The 24987-nt window shown below is 44.0% G+C and overlaps 2 protein-coding genes across 8 annotated transcripts; both read right to left on the reverse strand.

The window, feature by feature from the left end:
- Positions 1 to 629: 629 nt before the first annotated feature.
- Positions 630 to 17890, reverse strand: plcg2 (phospholipase C, gamma 2). 4 transcript variants are annotated; one of them, XM_076019236.1, is made up of 33 exons: positions 17778 to 17867; positions 14924 to 15115; positions 13682 to 13831; positions 13304 to 13397; positions 13126 to 13173; positions 12798 to 12882; positions 12485 to 12565; positions 12249 to 12292; positions 12045 to 12117; positions 11599 to 11700; positions 11376 to 11494; positions 11023 to 11108; positions 10711 to 10828; positions 10370 to 10538; positions 10169 to 10264; positions 9641 to 9727; positions 9347 to 9516; positions 9013 to 9213; positions 8515 to 8637; positions 8243 to 8423; positions 7962 to 8033; positions 7744 to 7853; positions 7493 to 7589; positions 7315 to 7387; positions 6402 to 6574; positions 6108 to 6210; positions 4482 to 4685; positions 3065 to 3204; positions 2878 to 2986; positions 2590 to 2754; positions 1710 to 1798; positions 1469 to 1628; positions 630 to 1280 (listed from the first exon to the last, which is right to left on the reverse strand). In XM_076019236.1, the coding sequence occupies exons 2-33, from the start codon at positions 15105 to 15107 to the stop codon at positions 1261 to 1263; spliced, it is 3726 nt and encodes a 1241-aa protein (XP_075875351.1). In that variant the 5' UTR covers positions 15108 to 15115; positions 17778 to 17867; the 3' UTR covers positions 630 to 1260. The 4 variants fall into 4 exon arrangements, with proteins under 4 accessions (XP_075875351.1, XP_075875349.1, XP_075875348.1 ...); XM_076019234.1 differs by having other exon boundaries at positions 10169 to 10538; positions 14924 to 15107; positions 17770 to 17890; XM_076019233.1 differs by having other exon boundaries at positions 10169 to 10538.
- A 595-nt stretch (positions 17891 to 18485) lies between these two features.
- On the reverse strand, positions 18486 to 23992 carry meak7 (MTOR associated protein, eak-7 homolog). 4 transcript variants are annotated; one of them, XM_076019246.1, is made up of 9 exons: positions 23711 to 23992; positions 23087 to 23248; positions 22321 to 22575; positions 22057 to 22201; positions 21766 to 21977; positions 21328 to 21514; positions 20741 to 20822; positions 20131 to 20310; positions 18486 to 19929 (listed from the first exon to the last, which is right to left on the reverse strand). In XM_076019246.1, the coding sequence occupies exons 2-9, from the start codon at positions 23240 to 23242 to the stop codon at positions 19869 to 19871; spliced, it is 1278 nt and encodes a 425-aa protein (XP_075875361.1). In that variant the 5' UTR covers positions 23243 to 23248; positions 23711 to 23992; the 3' UTR covers positions 18486 to 19868. The 4 variants fall into 4 exon arrangements, with proteins under 4 accessions (XP_075875361.1, XP_075875360.1, XP_075875357.1 ...); XM_076019245.1 differs by having other exon boundaries at positions 20741 to 20849; XM_076019242.1 differs by having other exon boundaries at positions 20741 to 20859; positions 23711 to 23989.
- Positions 23993 to 24987: the final 995 nt, after the last annotated feature.

The following is a 24987-nucleotide window of genomic DNA, read 5'->3' on the forward strand; positions in this document are numbered from 1 at the left end:
GAATGAAAGTCAGTATATTAAAACAAAAACAATAATAATAAAAAATAAAAACGCAATGGGGCGATTTCATCCTCTTGAACATTTTCATGCCTCTTGATGTAGCACCTACACCACGTGACGCATATCCCCGCATGTGACTCATAATACATTCATAATAAAAAAAACATCCTAAGAAACACCACAAACACTACAAATATTAGCTGGCACACACAATTAGCACACAGCCACGTACTTACTTTATTATTACCCACCAGCCTAATGAGAGCTGACTCACCTTGCCAATCGATCTAACAGTACCAACATTTTGATTCTTATCTGCAGGGTGTCCAAAAGAATTTCACATACATTACGTTACATCCCCCCCCCCCTTCTCCTCCGCGCTTCCTTGTTAAAGAAAGGATCAGTGCATCTCGGCTTTGTGGAAATCCTGGTCACTTTCAAGTTTAATTTTTCAAAAAAGTTGGACAAAAATGTTTGATCCACCTTTGAGGAAAAAACACAAGGCAAGCGTCTTTATCCGTGACTGAAAGTAGCAAGCTTTCACCTGCTGCAGTGGAGCAAGAGCCTTACGTTAATGAGATGAAAAGAGACAAAAATGTTAGAAAAAAAAACATATTCAAACACTAAAATACTGATACATAGTCTACTTTATTGATTCAGAGGATCCATTACAGTAAAGCCATATACATCAGAGTCCCAAACAAAGAAAAGGAATGTTTCTGGGAGTCACCTGTTGTCTTGGACCTGCCGTGTCTCTTAAAAAAACAACAACACACAAGCACACAAAGAGAATAATATCCCTCGTGAACAGACCTCCTCTCAGTCTTCTGTAATACACGTTTAACATCAGCTCAGTACCAGTGACTTTAGTATTTCAAACCAACAAACACGACGGTAAATTCAAAGTGGGTGCACCTAAATGTCCTCGGCATGAATGCACATGGAGAGCCCTCAGAGTGAGTTTCCTTCATTTTCACACACCGGCTGTAAAGCACCGAGTCATGGAGGAAGCTCCTCCCTTTTCAAAACTGCTTCCGAGAGAGAAGAGACGCTCCCTAATATGTATCTTCACAATTCCCTGATTTGCGTGAGAGCGCAGTAGCATCATTAATAACATTATTATTATTGTCTGTACTAAAATAAATATAGAGCTTCTTAGTGACGACGCAGAAAATGCAGGGAACTGACACTACGCTTTTCAATCCATTCTCCACCACTCGGGCACAAAGCAGGCGGTCTGGAGCACAACTTGACTGTCGATCATCTTCTCTTCTTTGGACCTGAAGGGCGGAAAGAAAGAAAGAAACATGTCGACCGTTCACTTCTATCTCCATGAAAAGACCTGCTTCCACGGCGGAGAGCACCGTGAACTCCGTCTTAAAGTAACAGCAGCTCAAACTACGGCTTTACAACCGATTTCAGTGCAGCGAAATCCTCGTCGGAATCCAAAGAGCCAAATGAGTCTGACCTGTGGGCGTGCTGGGCTCCCTCATGAGGTGGTGGTGCTGCTGGCGGGGGAGGGAGGTGCGCTGCAGGTTGCTGTGCGTGTCGTACAGGAAAGGCTCGGCGCCGCCCTCGAACTGCTTCTTCAGCTGGCTGGACGACGAGTACAGCTCCTCCTCCACCCTCTGGGCAACAAAGTGGGCTCGAGTGAGCGCGGGCGGTGTCTGGCATAGACAACGCCATTTGCACGCGTGACCGTCACTCACCCCGGCTTGTCTTATGTTGATGTGCACCAGCAGGGAGGCTAACTCCAGGTTCTCGTCGTAGCCGTTTTTCAGAGGGACCGAGCGGTAGCCTTTCAGGGAGACAGAGCGCAGACGGCCCATCAGACATTAGAAACCAGACGTACTGAACCATCGACACGTGTGACTGATCTTTGGCGGCGTGTGGCTTGAGAAAGAAAAGACGGAAAGGGAGAAGAAAAAATTTTTGCTTCTCCAAGGTGAAGTAGAAGAGAATTGGTGTTATTATAATTACTATATCGTCATTTCATTTATTGTGAGGTTGCAGGTATCCCCCATATAGTTTTCTTAATGGACACTAGAAGAAACCAAGGCAATGCACCGTGTGCAGTAGACACACCATGATAACAATGGTAGAAAAAAAATGAATGAAAGGTGCTCATCGGGTTTTCATCTCAAAAGATCTCTCCCTGCTGTCAGGCCGTTGTGTAGTTGGTGCCTCGAGCAGATCTGATGAACTTAGAGTCTATTACTACAAACTGAAAATCTAATCGGAATTTGAGTTTGTTTTAGGCCGGGGATAATGTATGTCCACGTAATATTCTCAAGGTTTCTCTGGTATTCTCGGCTACGTTTCAACAGTCCTTGTGATATTGTATAATCGAGTTTTGTCTCAAACAAACAAATATCAAACACTTTGCGCTACAGAGAATCTCACCCTGCAATGCAGTGACTCTACGGTGTCCTGGGACCTCCAAACCTTTCTGCAGTCAATCGATTCTTATTTCCAGAACGCAGTTTGGTGTGCACATGATGTACTTTGTCTCAAACCTACTCTAGCTAGAGTCAGAACGATGCATTGACCTGAGGCCTCTGCGCGCTGCAGCGTGCAATGCGTTCTTACCAGAACGAATGCCTTTGACAGGAAATGTGGCCTGGGCCAGGAAGTTTGGGTCGGAGAACATGTCTTCTTCATTGACCACAAAGCGCAGGAAGGTGAGTTCTGGCTCGTGCACGGTGAAAGTCATCAGATCTGCAGCTTTCCACGCCGGGTTGAGGCCGTTGTCACCTGCGGCAGGGCGGAAGGACAGAACTCCCAGTCACTCGCGTCATCATCGTCCCCGGTCCAGCTTGCACTGTCCCGTCTCAACGGCTTCGCTTGGACCCCTCGCCCCCCCCGCCCGTCTCTTACGATAGACGATGGTCTTGCACTTCTCGTCTGTGTAGCCACACAGCTCCACCTCCACGAACGGACTGGCGATGCTGCGGGAGGGCTTGGGAAGGTGTCGGGCGGCAAGAACCTTCGGAGGACAAACTGTTACCGGGAGAACATCTGGCGGTTCAGCTTTGCGAGCGGTTCAGTCCCTGACGTCCCTTACCTTGACGTCCAGGTGATACTCGACGCTCTTCTTCTCCTGCTGAGGGTCGTAGTTGTCTTGGCGCATGAGCTCCGGCTGCAGCACGTAGCCCGTGCGTCCGTTCAGACTGAAGAGGGCGCTGTTCAGCTGGGTGTATTTATCTGAAAGGTTGAAAAAAAAAAAAAAAAAAAGCACCCGCTGTCGATCCGGTCGAAACGACGGGAAGGATGCCCGAAAACGATCTGGTGTGTTCTGCAAAAGTGTGTGCTGAAACGCCATGGTGATCAGCCCTTCGTGACGTCACATAGGGGAGCTAGTGACAACGAACCTGTTGCTCCACCCCGGACGCAGCATTGAAACATAACGGTATGAAAATGGCCTCTTTAGCCGTGTCCCAGCCAGGAGGGCACGGTTGGTCCACATGGGGCTCTTGCTATTCCTCAGCCGACCACCTGATGTCCCCGTAGAGTTTTGTGCTCCTGGCAATCATCGGATCCAACACCTTCCTGTGCATCTGCCTCCCCTCGCTTCCTCTCGCTTCCTCTTTCTGTCATTAAAACACCCTTCTCTTGTCCAGAAATAGTTCACTCAACGCGTGAGTGTCATATTATAATAATCAGATTCTGTTCCGTTCACACGCTATTCATAAACAGTGTTGGCGAGTAATCCATTACTAAGTAATCCACTACTGTAATTAAACTACTTTTTTTTTTTTAGTAACAGAGTAATGTAACGGGATTACTGTGGCCAAACTGGTAATGTCAAAATTACTTTATCAAGTAACGATTCCATTACTTTTCTGAAATATTTTGCTAGCTAAAAACGTCTTATTATCCGCAAAATGTCTGAAATTTAGAAAAACAACCGAAAGCAACGATGTCGCACATTGATGATGCAGCCGTGCATGCAACGTCATTGATATGCGACGACGCACCAAAACAAGCATGGTGGCGGCAAAATTAAGAACAGCGATTGCATTTGTAGCTGGAAATACAAACATTATTTTGAGTTCATCTCGTTTCAATGAAAGAATATCGTGGTTCGTTATGTGCAGGAAACCAGACGTTCTCAACTGTTACTTTATCTTTTTTTTTTTTTAACTAAAGTAAATAGTAATCGATTACTTGTGAAACAAATTACTTAAAGTAGTAATTAGATTACTTTTTAAGAGTAATCAGTAATTGGATTACTTTTATGTAGTAATCCCAACAACACTGTTCATAAAATAACCCTGGTAACTGTGACCCCCTGGAGATGCTTTAGTGTCTGAGTCCCGGTGACCACCTGACTTCTCTGCCCTGTTTGCCCTTGAATCCTCGCCACCCCCAGCAGGGAAGAGAGGAGAGATAAATGGAAACATATGGAGAATCCCGCCAGGGCTGCATGGCCACACAAGACTATTTGATTGATGATCGTAGTGCGTAAGTGTGAACTTTACCTGCAGTCTGGTAGTTGAGAGCCACCATGTGACAGCCAGCGGCCCAGAGCGGGTAGGGGTCGTAGTTGGACGACTCCACGCGCTGGCCTTTAGGGTAGACTCGACTCAGCGCTTTACGGTTGTAGAGCAGGAAGTCTTTGGTGCGGCTCTTTCCAGGCGTCTTGTTCTCGACAAAGGAGCGGATCTCTTTGTAGGTGTAGCTGTCTGAAGAGATTGAGAGAGAGAAGCGGCCGTTACGGGCTTCAGAATGGATGGTTTCATTCACATAACTGTTAATATTGGTTAAAACAGAAAACAAAGAACAAAATAATCTAGAAATTGACTGTTTTAGATTTTGCAAAGATTGCAGATCTGTATGTTGCAAACTACAGAGTCCTACTTTTTCTTTGCAGCTGTGTTACATATCATCAACTAGACATTCATGCTGAAAGAGGTCACAATGGTACAGGTCATAAACTCAATGGTATTGAGGGGAAAATAGGCCAAACCAAACCACAAGCCAAAGAGCTAGAAAAAAAAAGTCCTACTTCTGTAATTTTAAGTGATTATCATGATTGTCTTTTCAACCCTTTTTGGTTTTTTAGCTCATCTAATTCCGGGGTGATACAATCTCAGCCTTTCTGTCGGGGGTGTTTTGGCTTTATATGTTACATTTCTTCTTCTTCTTGTTTTTAACGTCAGTAAAAAAAGCGATGGTCCAACTGGTGATGTAAGGAAGTCCTGCGTCTCAGCAACCACAGACCAAGAGAAACTCTGAGAGTCACACACACACACACACGCTTAAAGTGGACTGTTTATAATTCTAATCTCCTCATTTAGCTTTAGTAGTAACAGTTTGAATTCATAAAATAAACATTCACAAGCCTCTCAAGTCTTAGAGCGTTTGAAATATGTGATTTGCATCGGTAAGTTGACTAAAACATCAAACCCCTCCGGGGGGGCGGGAGACGGAGTCCCATGACAAATTCTACATCAGTGAAGTTGTATGCAAAGTTAGCCAGGTGTCACACAGAGGTTTTCAGTCGACAGGCTGCAGGCCACATCCTGTCTGTTGACGAACTGTGACTCGCAGTGTAAGAAAAGTGAAGCCATATCCGAAATGAAGAAGCTGAGGTGGAAAGGCCCTCAGTTTTTCCTGTGCAAGTAGGAGGTGCTGTTAGACAAAGCCTCAAACAGGCAGTGAGCAAATCTGTTTGGCATTTACAGAGAAACCCGAGAGGTGACTCACAGAATTTGACTTCGGCACGGAGAATTTTCCCAACAGATATGAGATATTAGCCACATGACATGACAACATTTCCATTTACACAATGAGGAAGGGCTTTTGCTAAACACTGTGCATGGTTACTGCAGACAGCAGCCTGTCACATCTTTAAGGTGATACTTCACCACTTTGAGGCGGTAGTAATGGACAGCAAGGACAGCAAGGACAGTAATTAATAAATGACACTATATCGTCATAACATTTTTTTTATGTTTGATCTCAAAACAATACATTTTGCAATCTGTTTTGGAATCCATGCCAAACGCAACATTACACCACGGGAGCGTCCTGGGCCGTTGTATTTTATCTCATACTTGGTCGTGTTGAAACCACGTAGAGTGTGAGAGTCTGCACGTGTTTACCGAAGCGGTCCTTCTCTTTGCTGCGTGGCTGACAGTAGACCACCAGGTCCGACATCTCCATAGCAACCTCTGCCTTTTTCTCAACTTCCTCCTGCTGCCTGATCTGAGATTGGACAGAAAAAAAACAGCCACTTCCTGTTTACACACGCTGGGGGGCGGGGGGGGAAGAAAAAAGCAGCGAGCCCACGTCTGTGGTCGACTCCTGTATGCGCTACTCGGCATGTGTGCAACATACATGTACGTCCCCAATAGCTACTGTCACCTATGTCGGGGTAAGTGACTGAGACGACTTGCCTCTTGCTCCCTGTTGTACTGCTGACTCATGGCTCGCTGGGTAATGTCCCAGGACACCTTGTACCACTCAAAGAGCTCCTCCAGAGTTCCCGCTGCCAGATCAAACTGCAGTCCGTCGTCCTCCTTGTTCTGCAGCTGCAACACATGGGGCTTCCCATTTTTACCATTCTTCACTACAAACGAGACGGGAGCAAAAGGGTCATTTGGATGAGAGGTGAAGTCGGGATGCAAGGCAATAATACACAGACACTCGAGATAACGTTGGCTGTTTCACGGCCTGTTTGGAGCCTTTCCACATTCTTACATTTCACAGTTTTTCTTGAAACAAACTTTTTTGTTTGAGAGCACAAGATTTGAAAACAATACTGACGCTATTAGGTAGTGAACGTATCGCAACGAATGCTGGCTGTCTTAGAAGAGGTCTTGTGTCAACAAACTTAAACTTACTTAAAGTTATGCACGCAACTCCACTTGCTCTTGCCTTATGAAGACAAGTGGAAGCGTCAATTTTAATAAAATCAATCAATTCATCGTTATGACCACTCGTGCAAACATATTTTAATTGAAAATAAAAACAACCAAATAGATAACAGCCTCTTATGGTGAAAAGAAAAACCTTAAATCTAGCTGTATTAGATAGAACAAATGTATGGAGAACATTTCAGACCCGCTGTGAAGTGAAAGAAGATGTAACGCTATAGTGAGCTATCATAAACAAGTAGATCGACATAGTTCATTTATCTTATCAACGTTTAAAATAGCTACATAAGAGACTGGACTTTGCTTTTCAAATTCTTTTCAGTCCTTATCTTAGGAGACCGATACCTATAAGTACAGAGAAGATTTGGGGCTTTGCGGAACCCAAGTGAAACAAGGATGTGCAGCAGGGAGGGGAGACGGTGAAGGAACTCACAGTTTTGAATGTTGTATTTGGAGATGTCCACGACACCCTGACAAAGTTCACCAAGCGGGTTGTCTTCCATGTCCTGTGTGAATGGACATCAAAAACTCACTTATATTGTTTTTTTTTGGAGGGTTAAACTCTACGCCGATGACATTGTGGTCAGACGAATCCAGACTTTTAGGCCCACCTGGTCGTTAGCTTCAAGTGTGAAATTATTGCTCACTTCCTCTACATAGTTAGCTGGGAAGAGAAACCGCACCTTTCCACCGTGGTCGCCCCTCCACCTGAAGAGCGAGTGAATTGAAACAGAAATGTATTTTGAGGCTGTGTTACGAAAGTACGAAGAAGATGCTGAACATAATGGTAAAACCCTTGTGTGTGTGTGTGTGTGTGTGTGTGTGTGTGTGTGTGTGTGTATGTTTGTGTGTGTGGCCTCACCAGTCGTCGTTCTCCTTTGACACGTTATATATGTAGGCTCCTTTGGAAAAGCTGAGCTCATCAGGTTCTTGTGTTTGGTAGCTATATATCGCTTTGACTGTGCTCATAGGCTGACGCAGAGAGAGGATCGTACACGGTTACAAACATATTCGTGAAAAGGAAACGGGCCAAAATTAGAGCAGAGTCACAGTGAGCGGGTGAAGCGCTGAAATACACACCATCGAGGGCTCAATCTCATTGGGTTCCACATATGTCTTCGCTGCATACAGAGTGGTGCTGCCTTTCCCCTGCTAAACACAGGGCACAGGGCCAGTTACAGAAAGTCATTAGACACCAAGTTTGGTCGGATGAACGGAAGCTCTGAGGGAAGGGCCGAGAGTTGATCAACATTTGCTGCACTTGCTGGTTTAGGATGTCAGCAAATATCACAGCTAGCAAGTGAAACATTTGCTTAAGTTCCGTGCATTTTCCAGGTATGCTCCTCGCCTCGGCTACTCACTGTGCTGAAGCGGTCCACGAGCTCCGGGGTGACTGGGTAGCGTAGTTTGATCTTGCGATACAGTGGCTTTTTCCTAAAGTAGCTGACGAGTTCCACCAGGCTCTCAAACTCTGAAGTGGTGCCCAGCAGGTACAGGTTTCCCTCCTTCTGGATCCGGCAGTGTTTCACCTTTCCATCACCTCTGAAGTAGGGATGTTTTGTTTTTTTAAAGACACCAAAACAGGAAGAAAAAACAAGGAAAGCAGCGATAAAGCTGTTAAGTGTCAGCGCACCTAAACGTGATGGCGAAGGAGTCTTGTTCTCCCTCTCTTTGTCGGATGAGGAAAGCGCCGTCTCTTGGTATCCTCATCAGGTAATCCTCCGCTTGACCTCTGCTCAGGTCGCTGTAGAACCACCTGTGCAAACGCCCAAACCGTAACAGAGTTGAAGGCAAGCGAATGCACGTTGCTGCAAATTGGTGCTATAGCTCCAGAACACTACTGGACCTACAAAGGTTTCAGTAAATTTAAAAACATGTATTTGAGACTTTGCGCTCACGCCAATGTCACATCCACATTATTGGATAACATTGAATGTGGAGCCAATCATTTCCATATTTTTGGGGGGAATGTGTGCAATGGAAATTTGCCTTTCCAAATAAAAAGATAATTAAAAAAACAAAAAAAAAACATGAATGTGACAAGTCTGCACAGTACAGTGTGTATCTCAGTGTATATCTGAGCCAAACACACCGAACCTTTTTCAAACACGGTCAGACACATGTGACAAACCCTTTATCTCGGTGGGAGTCCAGCAGAGGTACGATGTCGGTGAGGCGCAGCTCGAAGTCTTGGCATCGCAGCGGGTGCTCTCTGTAGTGCTGGATCAGAGATTGCAGGTTGGGGAAGTGGAGGTTGGGCGTGAGATAGAAGTACGACACCCCGCCCTCCGAACCAGTGCGGATCAGACAGTGCTGCACCCGCCCACTGCGCCTGAAACAACACACAGAGTCGGTTGACAGCTGCGGTGAGGGACTGATGTTTTAATGCTTTGGTTCATGGTCATTATTGGTCAATAATCTCGAAAACAAAAAAACAAAAAAACAAACAAACTTAGATGTGGTACCAGAAGGACAGGGTAAAGTCTGTCACAAATCTATCGCTCTGTCGGACCAGGAAGGTGCCGTCTCTTCCGCTGCTCTCCATGCAGAAGTCCTGAATCAGGCGCTCGGCCATCTGCCTGCCTTCCTTCATGCGGCCATGAAACCAGGGCTCTGTAAATTGCTGTTCCGGGTACTTGAAGGACGACAAAAACACAATATGTCATGAATTCCCTTTAAAGTCAGGCGTTTATGTTTCAAAAAAACAATGTAATAACAAAAAAGCATTAATGTGTGGAAAAATAAAGGTCTTTGTCCACCTTCCTGATTTCTTCCTCCTCCTGCTCGTACTCCTCCGCGTAGTACAGGTTGTCGTCGGAGATCACGCAGTAGTGCTTATTCCACCGCTGGGGACCGTAATTTCACAGGTTAGTTTCCCCTGCTGGTGCCGCTGTTCAGCGCAGCGCGTCATACCGAGCTGGCGCCTAAATGTTATTTTTTTCCCCCATCAAAAATGAGAGATTCGATGGCACACGAGCTACGTTTAAAATTGACCGCGTTTAAAAATTCATTCTGCGGCTGAGTGCTCAGCTAGAAACTGGATTAAGAAAAGGACTGAAGGTGAGAGCTGAAGGTCCGCATTGGATTTGATTTGTTTCTTGTTATTATATAACTATCAGTGACTGGTCAACTAGTTGACATTTCATGCTCCAAGTCTTAATTAATTGATTTATTCATGACCCTCTCCTGCCTGTTCTCTCCTCACACCAAAATAAACACACCAATCAGCCAAAAAGCCACCACGTATTGCTGAAAAATCATCCATAGTGATGCTGATGATATTGTACATTATCCACAGGATCCCAGATCTCCAGGTCTCCCTGCTTTTGGCCCTTCCTGAAGTCTCGGCTGATTCCTCCTCCCTCCATGGTGAGCTTCTTGTGCTGCGTGAAGAACACAGAGGTGAACACAACACAACACGGCAACAATATCCACACCTTTTTTTTTTTTTTTTTTTTTTTTAGAAAAAAAAGGGGACGTGAGCGCACCTTGAGTATGATCTTGCCTTTCAGCTGCGTGGGTGAAGGCAGCTGCTCGGCCATCTGCTCGACGGGCTCCGTCAGGAGTTTGTCTCCAAACACGTCCTTGAAGATGCGAGCCATCTGACGCTGCTGATCCAGAGAGCAGTGCTCCTCTATGGACAGGATCACTGGGTACCTGAGAGGGAAGCGCCGCCGTCAAAAAGCACCACGTTGGCCGCGACCCGACCGCTCGGGTACGACAGGTGTTTTTGAAGCGAACGTATCGGCCGGTGGTTCAAAGGAAACCAAAAAGTGTGACGACTGTGAAAGCGCGCAAACCCATCGGCTGAGTTTGATTCCACCCTTACTCAGATGTGACGAAAGCGTGCTCGTTGATGGCCTTCACCACGTCCTCAAACTTGATCCTGGTCGTCCGGGTCCAGCCGTGGTAGATGATTGGCTCCCCAGGTCCTTCCCAGCAGTCCACTGGGTCCATTCAGAAACACACAGGAAAAAAGGAAAGGGGCGTTATTAATACACAGCAAAGTACAGTTCCTGTCCGTCGCTGTTCACTTCCTTCCGTTCACTTCTGAAGATTTTGCTCTTGTCATTCAGCAACTTCTGTCACTAAACGTTGGTTTGTATAATCTCTTCGAAAATACTGACTAAGTGATACTGACACTCAACACAGCGGCACCCCAGCCGCAGGCATCGCGCGTAAGCCTCCGTGGACGACTCGCTGCGGAGCTGATCGCCCGTCAGGTAGCTGTTGAGCAAGATAGAAACACGTTTTATTTTACGTTTCTTTAACGACCTCACGTTACAACGTTCTGCTGAGGACACAGTATGTAAAAAAAAAAGAGTCAATTCCTGACAATCAAATCAATATTGTATGGGATAGTCAATCATACGCTTAAAATCCTGACCATCTTGTCATTAGCCTCGAGCGGCTAGCTTAAGTAAGAGCCAGCCAGTTTCACGCATACTGATTTCCTTCTAGCGTCACGTTCACGCAAACGCTTTCATTACTGACGTGTTGTGCGAGGAGCTGATCCAGTAATGTGACAGGGGGTTGTTCATGTCCAGGTTGCTGATCACGCCGAACTTCTCATCCCACACAGAGTTCTCCTTGGAAAATAGGAAACTGAGGAACTTAAAAATAAGAGAAAGACTTCATGTGAGTTGACCGAAAAATAAACCGCTTTGTAAAAAAACAACAACAAAATAACCAAAACTAAAATATACACTTCAAATACCTCGCTGACAGTGAACACCGGGTCGTTGGTTTTTCTCATGGTGTCGTCAATGAATGCGGTCATCAGCTCTCTGACTTTGTTCAAGTCTCCAGCCCAGGGTTCCTGAGCAATAAAGAGACACGTTGTAAAGAAACAAAGCTAGAAAACAACTTTGTTGAATTTCTTTTTTCACATTGATCCGGCAAGATAAAAAATTGATTTAACAAAAAAATTACACAATTAAATGGTTGTAACAAGCAGCTCATAATTACAAATTAAATTAAATACACCATCTGTTTGTTCTCTCATAAATCTCTACAACAGCCAGGTCAGTTCCCAAACTTTACTTTGAAATAATAAATGTTATGTACAATTAAATACATATTTTAAATGTTCTTAATTAAAAAAAAAAAAAAAAAAAAGTCAGTAAAATATTGCAGCTGATCACTTGGAGGGGCCGATTTCACCTTTTGCTCATAGACGAGGAAGCGCTGGAAGTCATGGAGCAGAATGGCCGAGGCATCCGGTTTATCCGTGTTGCTGTGTGACGTAGGAGAGCAAACAGTAGTCAGTCAACCACTGTTGACCAACTGCTAACTGTCTCCACAAGATCAGGTTTATTCACATCAGGCAACAAAATAAGGAGTGAGAGAAAGAAAAGGTGAACTCACCCGAGAATAAAGGCACACGACTCCTTTTTGAACTCATCAAGAATCTGGGTTAGAAATACAGAAATACAAATATTGAAATTTTTGCATGTATACATTTTAGCTTTAAAAAGCCCACCTGGTCTTATTTTACAATATCTTTTTTTTTTTTTTTTAATCTTATGAGGCTAACTGAAGAAGTGCAAATAAAGCTACATGCCGTGTCGCGTGGAAAGCGTTCTTTTCGCTGCCAGACTCACCTCATTCTGCTCAAACATTATGTGCTTGTACAATTTATGAAACTGCTCGAAATCAAGGCGGTCCTTCTTCGCTCCTACTTCCTGTGAAAGCAGAAAACAAAAGCATTGACTTATTGGTTTTAAAGATTAAGGGCTTAAAACTGAAGGAGGGAAATCAAACTCGTCGCTGAACAAACGAATGGTTCATTCGACGACAAGTGGTTAAGTGCACAGGTTGGACCAAAAGCAGTTTGTCTTATATGATATCACGTCGAGAAAGCTAATCATGAGTCAACTAACTGACGACCGTGGTAAAGTAGATGACCAGGAGTACCTGGAATTTCTCTTTGAGAATGCGGGAGCTCGGCGCCTTGTAGTTGATCAAAGGGAGCAGCGCCTTCAGCTCCTTCATGGAGATGCTGTGGAAACAAAAAGTATGAACTTGTTGTCGGGAGCCTGTGTTATACTTGTTATCCCAAACATGGTAATACTGAAAATAATCCTAAGTGAGCCATACGACTGAATTGATATTAAATGAGTTTGCAAATGAGCCTCTCAGATAGGAGCACTAGCAGAAGGTCATAGCTGCCTTTTAACGCAACAAGTAACAAGTAACAACCGCTTGCCAGGACGGGAAACTAGATCATAAATATCGACTGCACCTTTTTGTTTTGGTCTGATTGATGGAGTACATCTGCTTCCTCAGCCAACTGCGAGGGAGGGAAAAATGATGATCAGTGTTGTTGTTAAATTCTGTTCTGTTCTCATACTGTGTGTGTGTGTGTGTGTGTGTGTGTGTGTGTGTGTGTGTGTGTGTGTGTGTGTCGCTTGTGTGTCTACCTCTCAATGATGACCGGAGTGGGCGCTGCCAGTGCCTCTTCCCTCAGCAGCCCCAGTCCGATCAGCCACTTTTGAGCCTCTTCCACTGAGTCAGCTGCAACACAAACAGCCCAGGTAGTACCAGTGGTCATTTTATCACCATGAAGCCAATCGGTAGTTTGTTCCACTGATTGGTTGGTAGAACTACAGCATCTTGGTATTGATGCTGATATTTTGCTTTCACTTTCATATATTTCTTTCAGTCCAGAAATCAGTCAGAACATCTAATTCATAATATCACATGCACACGAGACAAATCCCTCATTTCAACTGGTTGCTTTCTAGAAATGAGACGCACACACACACACACACACACACACACACAAAGACAGGCCTCACCTCCCAGACTGAGTGTGTTCAGAACAAACTGCGAGCCGTAGAAAATGGTGAAGCAGGTGTTCTCGTCGGTTTTGTCCTTTGCATCTTTGAAGCGGTCAAAGTCTTTGGAGTTCCTCCCTGGACGGATCTCTCTGATCTCAAACAGGTCCACTGAAACACACAGCACGCACAGTGATGGGGATCGCCAAGTGTTTTTCTTGCTAGTCAAAACCATTGTCAAGGGTATCTGTTTACTGAGACCCTCTATGAATAGAACAAAACATTCTAAATGTGTGATGTTAATGGCTCTCTCTCAGTTTCACACATTTGCAGCTTGCTCGAATATGTGTGACTTCAAAGCACTTTGTAAGCTTTCACGAGCACATTTATGCCAACTTATTATATGCCCCAACAAACGACTTTTTTATTTTATTTTTTTTCTCAATGAACTGAACACAACTGAGTGACCTTACAAAATGGCAAACATACAAAATAAGCTGCACTGAGTTATGGATCAGCTTGTTGTTAGATTATCAACGACTGACCATTAAATAAGTTCTTGTTTACAGTGCAGATATTTAGTATATCATCATCATACCATGAGCAACACGTTTTACCTCCTTTGGCCAAGAAATCTTTTGACAGAATGACAGCCCAGAACAACTTTAAAAAAAAAAATTATAAGGCATCATCTAATGATCGTGAATAATGTTTGATTGGCTCTCAGACTTACAGTAGCAACATATCCTGGCACAATCTGGTACACAACTGTCAATGCGCAGCAAAAACTTAGCAACAAACAAAGTTTCTCTCAGCTTTTAACTCCTTATAACTCCTTATGGATCATTTTTCTTTTTTTAGGAGTTTTACGACACAAATTCACCACTAGATGTCATAGCAGTGCATTGCATGTTCGCCAAAACAAACCGGTGCAGGACCAACATCAGGGAGGAAGAGGGGATTCACATGCATTGACGACACAGCACGGCTGGCCCAACCAACAGATTGGGGGGGGAAGCAGCATACAGAGGATGTGTGATGTCATTTTCTATTTTTTCATTTACTTTACCACCAGACCCACAAATAGTTAGGTTTGCTTTTCCTCTTTCATTTTCCTAAGAAGTTCACTTTTGTATGAAGCCTCTTCTGGACTTATTTGGAATCTGCTTTGCTCAACGCTGAATGAAGGGCCACCCTGGCACGCCAGGGATAATTACCACGTTTGGAATTCGTCACTGTGTGTTTCGAATACGTTGTACTCACGTGCACCATCAGTCTTGTCTGCAGTGCGCGTCCAGGCCACCTGCTGCGTCTCCATGATGACTTGCACGGTGAGCCTCTCAATTTTCTGACGATACACTGTCATGACCACGCCCATCTCCAAGTCTCGCTTGATCAGAATCTTCTTGTACTCCGTCATCTCGCCTTGCTGCCCCCTGCTGGCCATCTCTGCGGATGGGACGGAACATGAGACATCGCCGGGGACATTCACAGGTGGACAGCTTTGCACACGAGTAGTCACAATACGAATGCCAGACAGACAGTGCAACTTTCGCAGAGATATGCGAAAACTAGTCACTTTTATGAACTCAATATTAAATGTTTTGTGCACAATGACTACATGTGAAATATCATTCTTTGCTTTTCTGACACAGAATACAGTGGTGAATTCTCCGTTGTGGCCTGCAAAGTTTAGTTTGATAGTGTGAAGGAATCATCTCAATAAGTGTCGTGGGCTTTATGGCGTGACAGAAACAAGAGCTGGTTGGCACTGTCAGCAGTGCAGCAGTTTGCGCTATGGCAGGTGTGAATTTGTGTGAGGAGGGTTGTTTATGACAAACTGCTGTCTGGTCCTGGGTGCACTACGGCGCCTCATCTCACATCTTTGATGCTGTTTAACCATCTGAGGTGTCGGCTGCTCGCTAGCAAGGACAACCACCGACACATACCAAGGCTAAAGCTTTAAAAGGCAACACCGGCTTCGCTTTCTGGCCAAAAGGCCGCCGGACGTACAGCCTGCAGTAATCAAACCACAATAATCCAGGCAGTAGATTTCGCTCCATGTCTGAACTCCCACGGGGCCCGCACAGCACTCTGACATGCAAGCTGCCAGCCCTTTCACATTATAATTAGTAACGTATTTAGCAGCTCTGTGGACTTTATTCAAGTGAACTTTACTCAAAAACTCCTGTGTCACCTATCAAAAGCAGCTTGGTTTGCACGATTCGCCCGATAAACACGCCTGATTCAGTTTTTCTGACTTTCTAACAGTGTGATACCCTTTTACCTTCGACTGCTAATCCACAGCCTTTATACTGTGCCTAAGTCTCACATTATATTGACTGTGACATGGCGACGTGCCAAATATTTCACTTGCAAATGTGAGGCGGTGCTATCACGTGGAGTTGTTTCACATGAAGAGGTCTAAGTAAATGAAGTTCGAGTCGCACGGTGATCGAATGAAAGTGTGACATACGATGCTTCAGTGCTCTTCATATTGTAATACACTCAAGTTTATTCACTCGATTTTTCCCCCCCCTTCTCATAGTCTTCCTGCTGTGACTAAGTGGACTGTCCCTAAATTAGACTAACAAATGTCTTTAGGCTGAAGTGCTTCCTGCTATATAAAGAGCTGAAGCCCATATTGGTATATTGCGATGCAGTGTCAGTGGCAGAGGTGCATCCCGATGAGAGGGAGGTACACACTGAAGCGACAGCTGGAATGATGATGTGATGGTCCAGTGTGTGTTGTTAGTCTGTTTGCTCTGCTGCTGTGACGCTAGCAGTAAGCAAAGAGTAGTGGACGATTAAAAAACATGAAGGGAATGTAATACAGACAGATTAACCACTGATAAACCACTCACCCGGCGACCCTGATGTATTTGTCCAGTAAACCTAGTAAGAGAATGAAGGACCATCACGTTTCTCTCTTAATTGTATCTCCAAATCTACATTTGTCTGGTGAAAACAGTTATTAACAGTTTATTAACAGTTTATTAACAGTTAACAGTTTATTTGAAAAACTACTTGGATTGTGCCGTGTATTTTTGGTTCGCCGTCAGACAGTACTAACGGTGATATGGAAAGCACCTCTCGTCCATCGTATCTTGCTCCTGTCTGATTTGTTTTCTGCCCCTCGGCGTCCGTTTATCAGAGCGGTTGGAATTTTGAATTTAAACAGAAACAAAGATTGTTACTATTTTACTACAAAGCTCGCTTTGGCTTGTTTTTTTCAATGTTATTTGAATGAGATTCCTGATTCCATACATGTTTTTTTTGTTGTTTTTTTGTTTTTTGTAGCTTTTTCCCAGTGTTTCTTTGAACAACAATTTGCCTCTAGCATGTTAATCATTGACATAGAAATGAGGACAGTCTGTTTTGTTTTTTTTGCTTGCTCCTCTTAACCAAAAGCCTAAATTGCTAAAAACGCTCTTCTGGTAACCGGCATCCTTTTTAATGCCTCAATGGATGCCTATACATCTGCCAGGCTACTGGCAGCAGCCACAGCCAGGTGTTCACCCCTTCCTTTAAAACCACCTTGTCGGCCTTGTTTTTGTCCACTTCTAAATACAAAGAGGTCTCACAAAGCCTCAGTTTTAGCCATAGAGGGCCAAAGAGGGCTGTTTCCTGGAGTTCTATGGATGACCTATGAATAAACTCCAGCTACACTTGACCCTGTACGTACATGTAAACGAAACTGATCTAAAAAAAAAAAAAAATGAAACCCAAGCTCTTGCTTTTCACCAAAACTAATCCAACCAATGGAAGCTAACTCCCCTGTTGTCGGGCCGGGTGACTCAGTGATCCTGTTAGATGCTCTTGCCGCCGACCTTTCAAATTTTCCCTTCACAGTCAAACCCCAACAGTTCTTTGATTCAGCGTTTAGATGTGTGCGCCAAACTGTACGAGTGTGTGTATGAGAGTACGTCTGTCGCACACACACTCACACACACACGCCATTGGCAGGCCAGGAGCAACGCGGTCAGCAGTAGTGGGGAAAAGGCGGATTTCCTCTTATTTTTCGCCGGGCTACTCTGCCGCCATAAGCGCGCACGCACAGACGCGCACCGTTGCCAAAGAAAACTGAAGATTTTTCGGCACCGTTCGACAACCTTACCTCTGCCGGGTTGACGTCGGATGTAGTTCAGCTGCACACGGTCACCGCCGTCCTATCTGCTCATGGTTTCAAACGTTGTGAGATGAGAGCGGGAGAGAGGATGTCAAGTGTTGACACACGAAAAAAAAAACGCCAGCCGCAAACCGGCCAGTTCCTCTATCTGAGTACACAAGGAAGTAAAAGTTAACTTGCATTACAGGCAAAGCCTTCATGTTGTTGAAAAAAAAAAAAAAGAAAAATGCCGGAAGAGGGACCGTATCTATGCAAACTACCCTGTAAAAGTGACAGCAGGCTTCCCAGATCCCCCCCACCCCCCCACTCCTATAGCCCTCTCGGGTCGTGATCGCTGTGATGCTGCCAGTTAAAACACCGGCCTGCAGTTTGTCAGGTCAGGTGCGTCAACCTCAAACTGCCCCAAAGTTATGATTAACAAGGAGCTGGAGGCAAGTTAATCCTCATCTAGTGTATTATTCGGTTTAATTAACCCATACCACACTGAGGTAGTGTATTGCAAAGCATTACGCACACACACACACACACACACACACACACACAGAAACCAATACACAAGCCCAACAGTATGCACTGTGATGTACAAATAATTTATTCATGAACTACTATTAAATATTAACAGTCTCAGTACTCAGAGTTCTCCTTTTAACCCCATTTATCATCATATTTAAAGAACTGAAGAATGACTTCTAGGGTGATTAAAAATTGTCCTCATGCACAATGTGATTATACACAAATCAAACCAATAACTTGGATTAGCATGTCCGTTGCTCCAAGACCACTGCAATTGAAAATAACTATAATTGGGAAACGTGTTCTTGAAACCTTTGACAATCTTTCTAGCGCAGCCCCCTACAATCATATCCCTCCATCAACTGAGTCACGCTGACTAGAACTGTATCACAGTTCATCAATGACAGCTGTGTTTTTGTTACTTTACGCATCAATGCAACATGTTTGGTTCACACACACACACACACACAAAAAAATCCTGCATCACCCACTCTCTCTAACTTTTACGTCTATTCTTTTTTTTTTCAACTTCAGGTCTTTTGATCTGTAGTTGGTCCAATAACTTTAAGCAGTGACTTGTATTTCATGTTTTATCACATTTTATTACATTTGTAGTCTTTGTGTAAATGTACACTTAAGTTTACAAATTCCCCTTATAGCACTGACTTGTTACCATTGCTACTTTGTGTCTTTTATTTCCACACTGTCATATTTTACTTTGTTAAAACTTCAAATAACACAAGCATCAACACTCAGTCAGATTAGAGTCAGTGAGGTAATTACCGAGTCTTCAGTCTGAGCAATTTGAATGTCCTCGTGTATTCAAGCAAAACATTTTCGAGGGTTAGGGTGAAGCAACGAGAACAACTGATGGGTTTGAATTAAATGATGTCTCAAACATTATGCATTAAACATTTCACAAACACACAGCAAACACATCAATTTCACAGTAATATGAAACTGAAAATAGACATGTTCGTGATCTCTACGCTGCCTGTAGCAACAGGTGAAATTCTTTTATCGGTTCCACTTTGTGTGGTAAGTGAGACACCAGCAGCATCTGGACTCTTCAGCTTTTTTGAAACGGAACAAAACCTTAGCGTCTCTGAAAGTCACCAGTCAGTCTGTCTATATGTGTTTTTTACGGGTCTCTTTTGGCTTGATATTTACATAGCTGAGTTGAAGATCTTTTACAATTGGATAGGTGGAAACAAAAAACAGTCTTACCTTGTGGGAATAATGGCGGACGCACTGCAGAAAACACAAATAACAACACATACATCTTTGCACGGAGAGGCTCCATAGCGCCTCCCGCCTTTACACCAGCTCAGCCTTGGCTATGCGACAAGTCCTGCGCTGTGATGGTGCCGTCTGCAGCCGCCAACATCTCTGCCGTCAGAAAAAGTGTCGAGCTGACAGGGTGAGAAGTCAGTCCTGAAGGTAAATAACCATCAGTCGTGTCAAAGTTTTCCCGAGCCTCGACGTGATGTGGTCTTCGTCACTGGTCCTGGTCCTCCTCTGGCTCCCTGAGGCCCTGACTGTGCAGCGTTTTTCCTGCCATCTCCATCATGGCCTGAACCTCTGGATCCATGTCAAGGATGCTTTTCTTGCCCTCCCCTTCCTCGCCCTGAGACACAAAATCCAGGTAAATTATCATTTGTTTTATTTTTTATTTTTTTAATTATACAGAAAGGGACTATGAAGTAAAAAAATATAAACACTGATTAAAAAAAACAAGGCTGTATGTAAATGTGTACCCTGTTTGAATGAATGAAGAAACTGTTTGCCATGCACTCACGCTGTTTTGCGCTATGCTATTGTCTCTCACCTCCTCCGGTTCAGGTGGTTTTCCAACGGCCCACACTTCCATCGAGTCCACGGTGAAGTCCTCTTCCCCAGAAAGCTGAGGGCTGCCGTATGTGGTGCACTTTGGCCGTGCTCGGCTGTGGCCCCGGCCAAAGTCACTGTCCAGCCACAGACCAAAGTAGCCGTGCTGACCGCCCATCCCCTGGCAGAGAGGAAGGCAAGGAGCAGGAGAGGAACACGGAGAAGGAGACAGAACAGGAACAAGCAGGTCAGATCTAATCTGTCCCCATCTATAACGGCAGGTAGTTCAGTGCGTTGGCGCTTGCAGCCGGCCAAAGGTGTCTCAGTCACTCCCTAGTGGTTAGAAAGTGGTATATGTTATAACGACCCCCCCCCCCCCTTCACAGTGAATTACATTTCCCTTTTTTTTTGGATTCTTCGTTTATATAAACTGGCTAAAATATTATGATTGATTGTTGAGACTCGTTTGTTCCTGGCCAGGTAGAAATTATACTATATGATCTATAAGTTAATACAATATGCCAAAGACAGGTTTGATATCACGCTAAATCCATGTTAGACTATCGACTGCGGCAGATTTCACAAGGAGGGCTTAGCCGGTGCGTTCTCACCAGTCCGTTCGGCATGGTCTGCTGGTTCTGGTTGAGGTACATGAAGTGCTGGTTGTATCCTGTCGTTGTATAAACTCTGAGTCTGGGGAATACAGTGAACAGGAAGCATCTGGAGTCACCTGTGCATGCACACACACACACACACACACACACACACACACACACACACACACACACACACACACACAAACACAAATTAGAAAGATCGGAGTGAAAAATCCAGAGACTGGCATTCAAATGAGTGCTATGACTTCCTCACTGCGTCATATTTCTGTGGTGCTCAATATGAGGTTTTGTTCAAACCCCAGACAAAACTAAAAGCTTTGTAATTGCTAAATGGAAAATGTAAGCAGTAGTAAACAGTAATAAATAATGCACGGGTGATATTTAATAATATTTAGAGCGCACAGACCTACTTAACGGTGAAGCACGTTAAATCAACAATCGCTAACAATGATAAAATTTCATGTTGGTTTTTGTACACGTGTAACATCCATTTCAGCCTCTTTGTTGCAACTGAGTTACAAACAATTCTGGTTCATGGGTTTTAAAGGTTGTGGACCGACCCGCCTCGAAGCTCCTCTCACCTTGGAATTGAGGTTTGACTTCCCAGCCGTGTGAGGCGAAGCCCCCGAAAATGTGGCCCTTTGTGTCTTTGATGAGCAGCAGGGTGGGACCACGCTTCATCAGGCCTCCTACCATGCGGGTGAAGCTCTCCCCGTGCAGCCGTGTGGAAAACACCAGTCTCCAGGGTGCGCTGTAGCTGTCTGGCAGCTGGAGACACCAAATGGGACGTGGGTAAAAACAAGCAGATATGCATACAATTCACTAGGTCTAAAGGTTCAGTATATGATTTAAAAGATGATTGTGATGCAGTTAACTTTCCATGTCTGCTGATTTGGTTTTCATGCATGCAAAATTAAAAATTTAGGTTAAGATTTTATTGTACACTGATACAGGTGGGCATGCTTGAGAGCTCTACAGAGGACATGAGCGATGCAGTGCTAAATAAATAACTTTCTGACCTGTGGTGTCAAGAACATGAGGATGGGAATGTCCAGCAGACACTTCAGCTCCTTCCATGGTGTCTCTCTACTGGGAGGTAGCAGTGTGGGGGCCGGTCGGCCACTCAGGGACACACTCAGGCCCTCAGCCACCAGCATCTCCAGGTACAACGACACCTGGGAGACCCTGAAGATCCAATCTTCCAGACAGGAGACATCACAGCACCCCTGCTCTGAGAAGTAAAGCGGTAGGATTGTGAGTATTAGCATCCATTTTTCTGTTTCTGTAAACATTTGAATGCCCTTTTTTACCTGAAGGTTTAAGTTCAGAGCACATCTGCTCTGCCAAGAGTTTGATGCCTAGAGAGCCATCACCCATCCTCTCTGGTTTCCATCCCTGCAGGCGGCCTCTGTGAACCAGAATCTGGACCACAGCAGAAATCAGGTCCTGTAGGAACTGCGGCAAGAGGAGAAATTCCATCCAGAAAGCAATAAATAGGGATGGAAGAAGCCAGGCTCCAAATAACATAGGTATAACACACACACCAACACTTTGTATTGCTATTTTGTTCTCACCTCTGCTACCTGCTCACAAGTGACAGTGGTTGACAGTCTAGTGCCATTTTGGGACATGGCCATAACAAGAGGCGCCCGCTCTTCAGAAGTGCCTCTGAGGGAGTCTGCAAGAAAGATGACCATCTGCTCTCGGCCTACACCACAGGTGGCACTGCTGCCGGACTTCCCGGACGCTGCTAGTCCGCTGTCGATACCGCACATGCAGTGGTAGACCCTCCTCACCATGGGGTCTGGAGCCAGGCTGCCCATGGACGACTGGGGAAGTTAATGCATGGGACCATAACATGCATGTAAGTCAGTTTTTCAACCACTAGTGTACCGTGAGATAATGTCAGGTGTTTGGGAGGAGTGGGTGGGTCTCATTGTCTGGGGCATTTCTGTTGCATTTTCTGTTGCATTAAAAAAGTGCTTTTAAAATAAAGTTTGATTTGATTTGATATTGTCATTAATAGGCTAAAGAGTGTCATTGTATATGTTATTAAAAATACTATAATGGAACATATAATATATTTAACATAATACATAAAAATATATATTATCATATTATAAAATATCAAAATAGTTTTGGTTGTTGTGCCATTTGGATTTTTTTTTTTTTTTTTTTTTCAATCTAAAAAATGTGACGTGGTTTAAAAAAGGTCGAAAAACACTGATGTAAGTGGACTCCAAAAGGTGAAACAATTTCTATTTATTGTGTGTTTTAATCCACTGACGTATACTCATGTAAACATAAACCCAGTTTGCAATGTATCAAGCACAGCCACACCTTCAGCATCTCCAGGGTTACAATCTTCCCGGGTGCTCCTGAAGAGATCCCAGCACCAGCCTGGAGCTTGTCGAAGACCCCCTCCACCACAGGCCGCTCTTCAGGCCGGAAGCGGGCCAGCCGCTTCTGCACCACCACGCTCTCAGTGTTACCCATGATGCCCTGCAGGTGAACGCATTAACACAGCGCACACGAGCGAAATGAAACAGTACACAGCGCGACGTGTTGATTTCAGATAGCGTTTCAATTAATCACACGTATCAATGCGGAAATAAGTAGTGAGAATGAGGCGCTGCCACGGTATTTCATGACGTGACGAACCTAACTTGCATGAATTCATGCACTTATTCAAACAAGGAGAAAGCAAAACACACACAAGATGCAACAACTCGTGATAAAGTGCGTGTTGCAAATGCATGTCAGTTTACTAACTGATAATTAATCAGTCTTGCACGACGAGGACAACTACCTAGAATAAAATGGTCATAATTTAAGACAGAGCGAGCCTACAGGTGTCTGGTTACATTTATTTTTGTACTGAACCTTGGACTTTTAGCTCGCGTAGCACAGCATTACTGAACCAAAGCAGATGATGTGCGACCTCGACATCAACCTGTCACTAACCTTTTTCTAAAGAGCAGGTAAGATTCCCATTCTGCATCTACAGTAAAACGTAAACTTCCGGATGCGTATCCATTGACATCGAGAATAGCCAATCGACTAAAGCTAAATAATCACGTGCTTATGTGTTCGTAGATTTTGTTTGGCCAAGAGTGTAAAGGGGCGGGGGCAAAAGAGGGTGCGTTCAATATCACTTCAGTGTTCCTAATTTCATCCAGCGTTTGGCAACCGTTGACCAAATGTGTACTGTGTCAAAATGTCATTTGTAGTTTCAATGGAAAGAAAACTGAACGTCAAACTTAACGTCTGTAAAATTAGTTTTAAACTTTATTATCCAGGAAAAATATATTAAATCAAAACCTATGTGTAGCTTACATTCGTCGCTTGTGTATGACACTTCTCCTTGTATATTTTAAATTTCCTGTTTGACATTAAATCAACAGGATAGCCCTTGCCTTAATAGTAAACACGTTATTATAAACCAAATTGAGAACAAATTGGTTAATCCGTTGTCATTTCGCATTGTAGCCACTAGAGTTCGCAAATCATCAATTAAAGGGTCGAAAACTACTGTCGAAACAGTAGGCAGTTGAAAAAAGCCTTTTAAGGGCATAAGAATCACTGAATCGGGTGTGTTGCACTGCAAGTCTTGAAGAAACTGCAATGTCACAGCTGAATGTGTTGCTTAAGTCCAGCCATCTGCCTCACCACAGTGCTACAAACTAGATGCCAGTGATGAATTACTTTGTGGTACAAGATATGTGAGAGATGAACCACATGAAACCAAACAATTCTTTGTGACAATGCAAATCACTGGAAGAAGAGATTTATTTATGGCAAATATCTCTGAACAAATACATTTAGATGACCAGGTGCAGAACACTTGCATTTTATTATAGGACACGAAGTTAAGTGCCTTACTTCTGTAGATATAATTTTATTTTTCAGGTTGTTTTGCTGAACACAATTGTGTGCAAAACAAATAGTATACTCTCATATGAGAAATGAAATCATATAAAAAAAAAGAAATCCAAGAATCCAAGAATACTTAATATATTCAGCTCATCACATGATCTCATTTTTCCGTAGAATGATATCAAAAACTTGGTGAATTCTCATGAGTATTGTCTGTATTGTGATTACAAATCCAGTCCGTAAACTTCATTGGTTATCAGACTGAATCAGACTAGATTTCGAGAAACATTTCAATGGATGTGGCTTTATCTTCTGTCGCTGCAAATCAGTTGAGAGATAAGTCCCTCCGTGAGCAGAGGCAACTG

This window comes from Nelusetta ayraudi, unplaced genomic scaffold (assembly GCF_046127955.1).
Source record: "Nelusetta ayraudi isolate G7.1 ecotype Tasmania unplaced genomic scaffold, CSIRO-AGI_Nayr_v1 ptg000009l, whole genome shotgun sequence".
In the NCBI taxonomy this organism is placed as follows: Eukaryota; Metazoa; Chordata; class Actinopteri; order Tetraodontiformes; family Monacanthidae; genus Nelusetta; species Nelusetta ayraudi.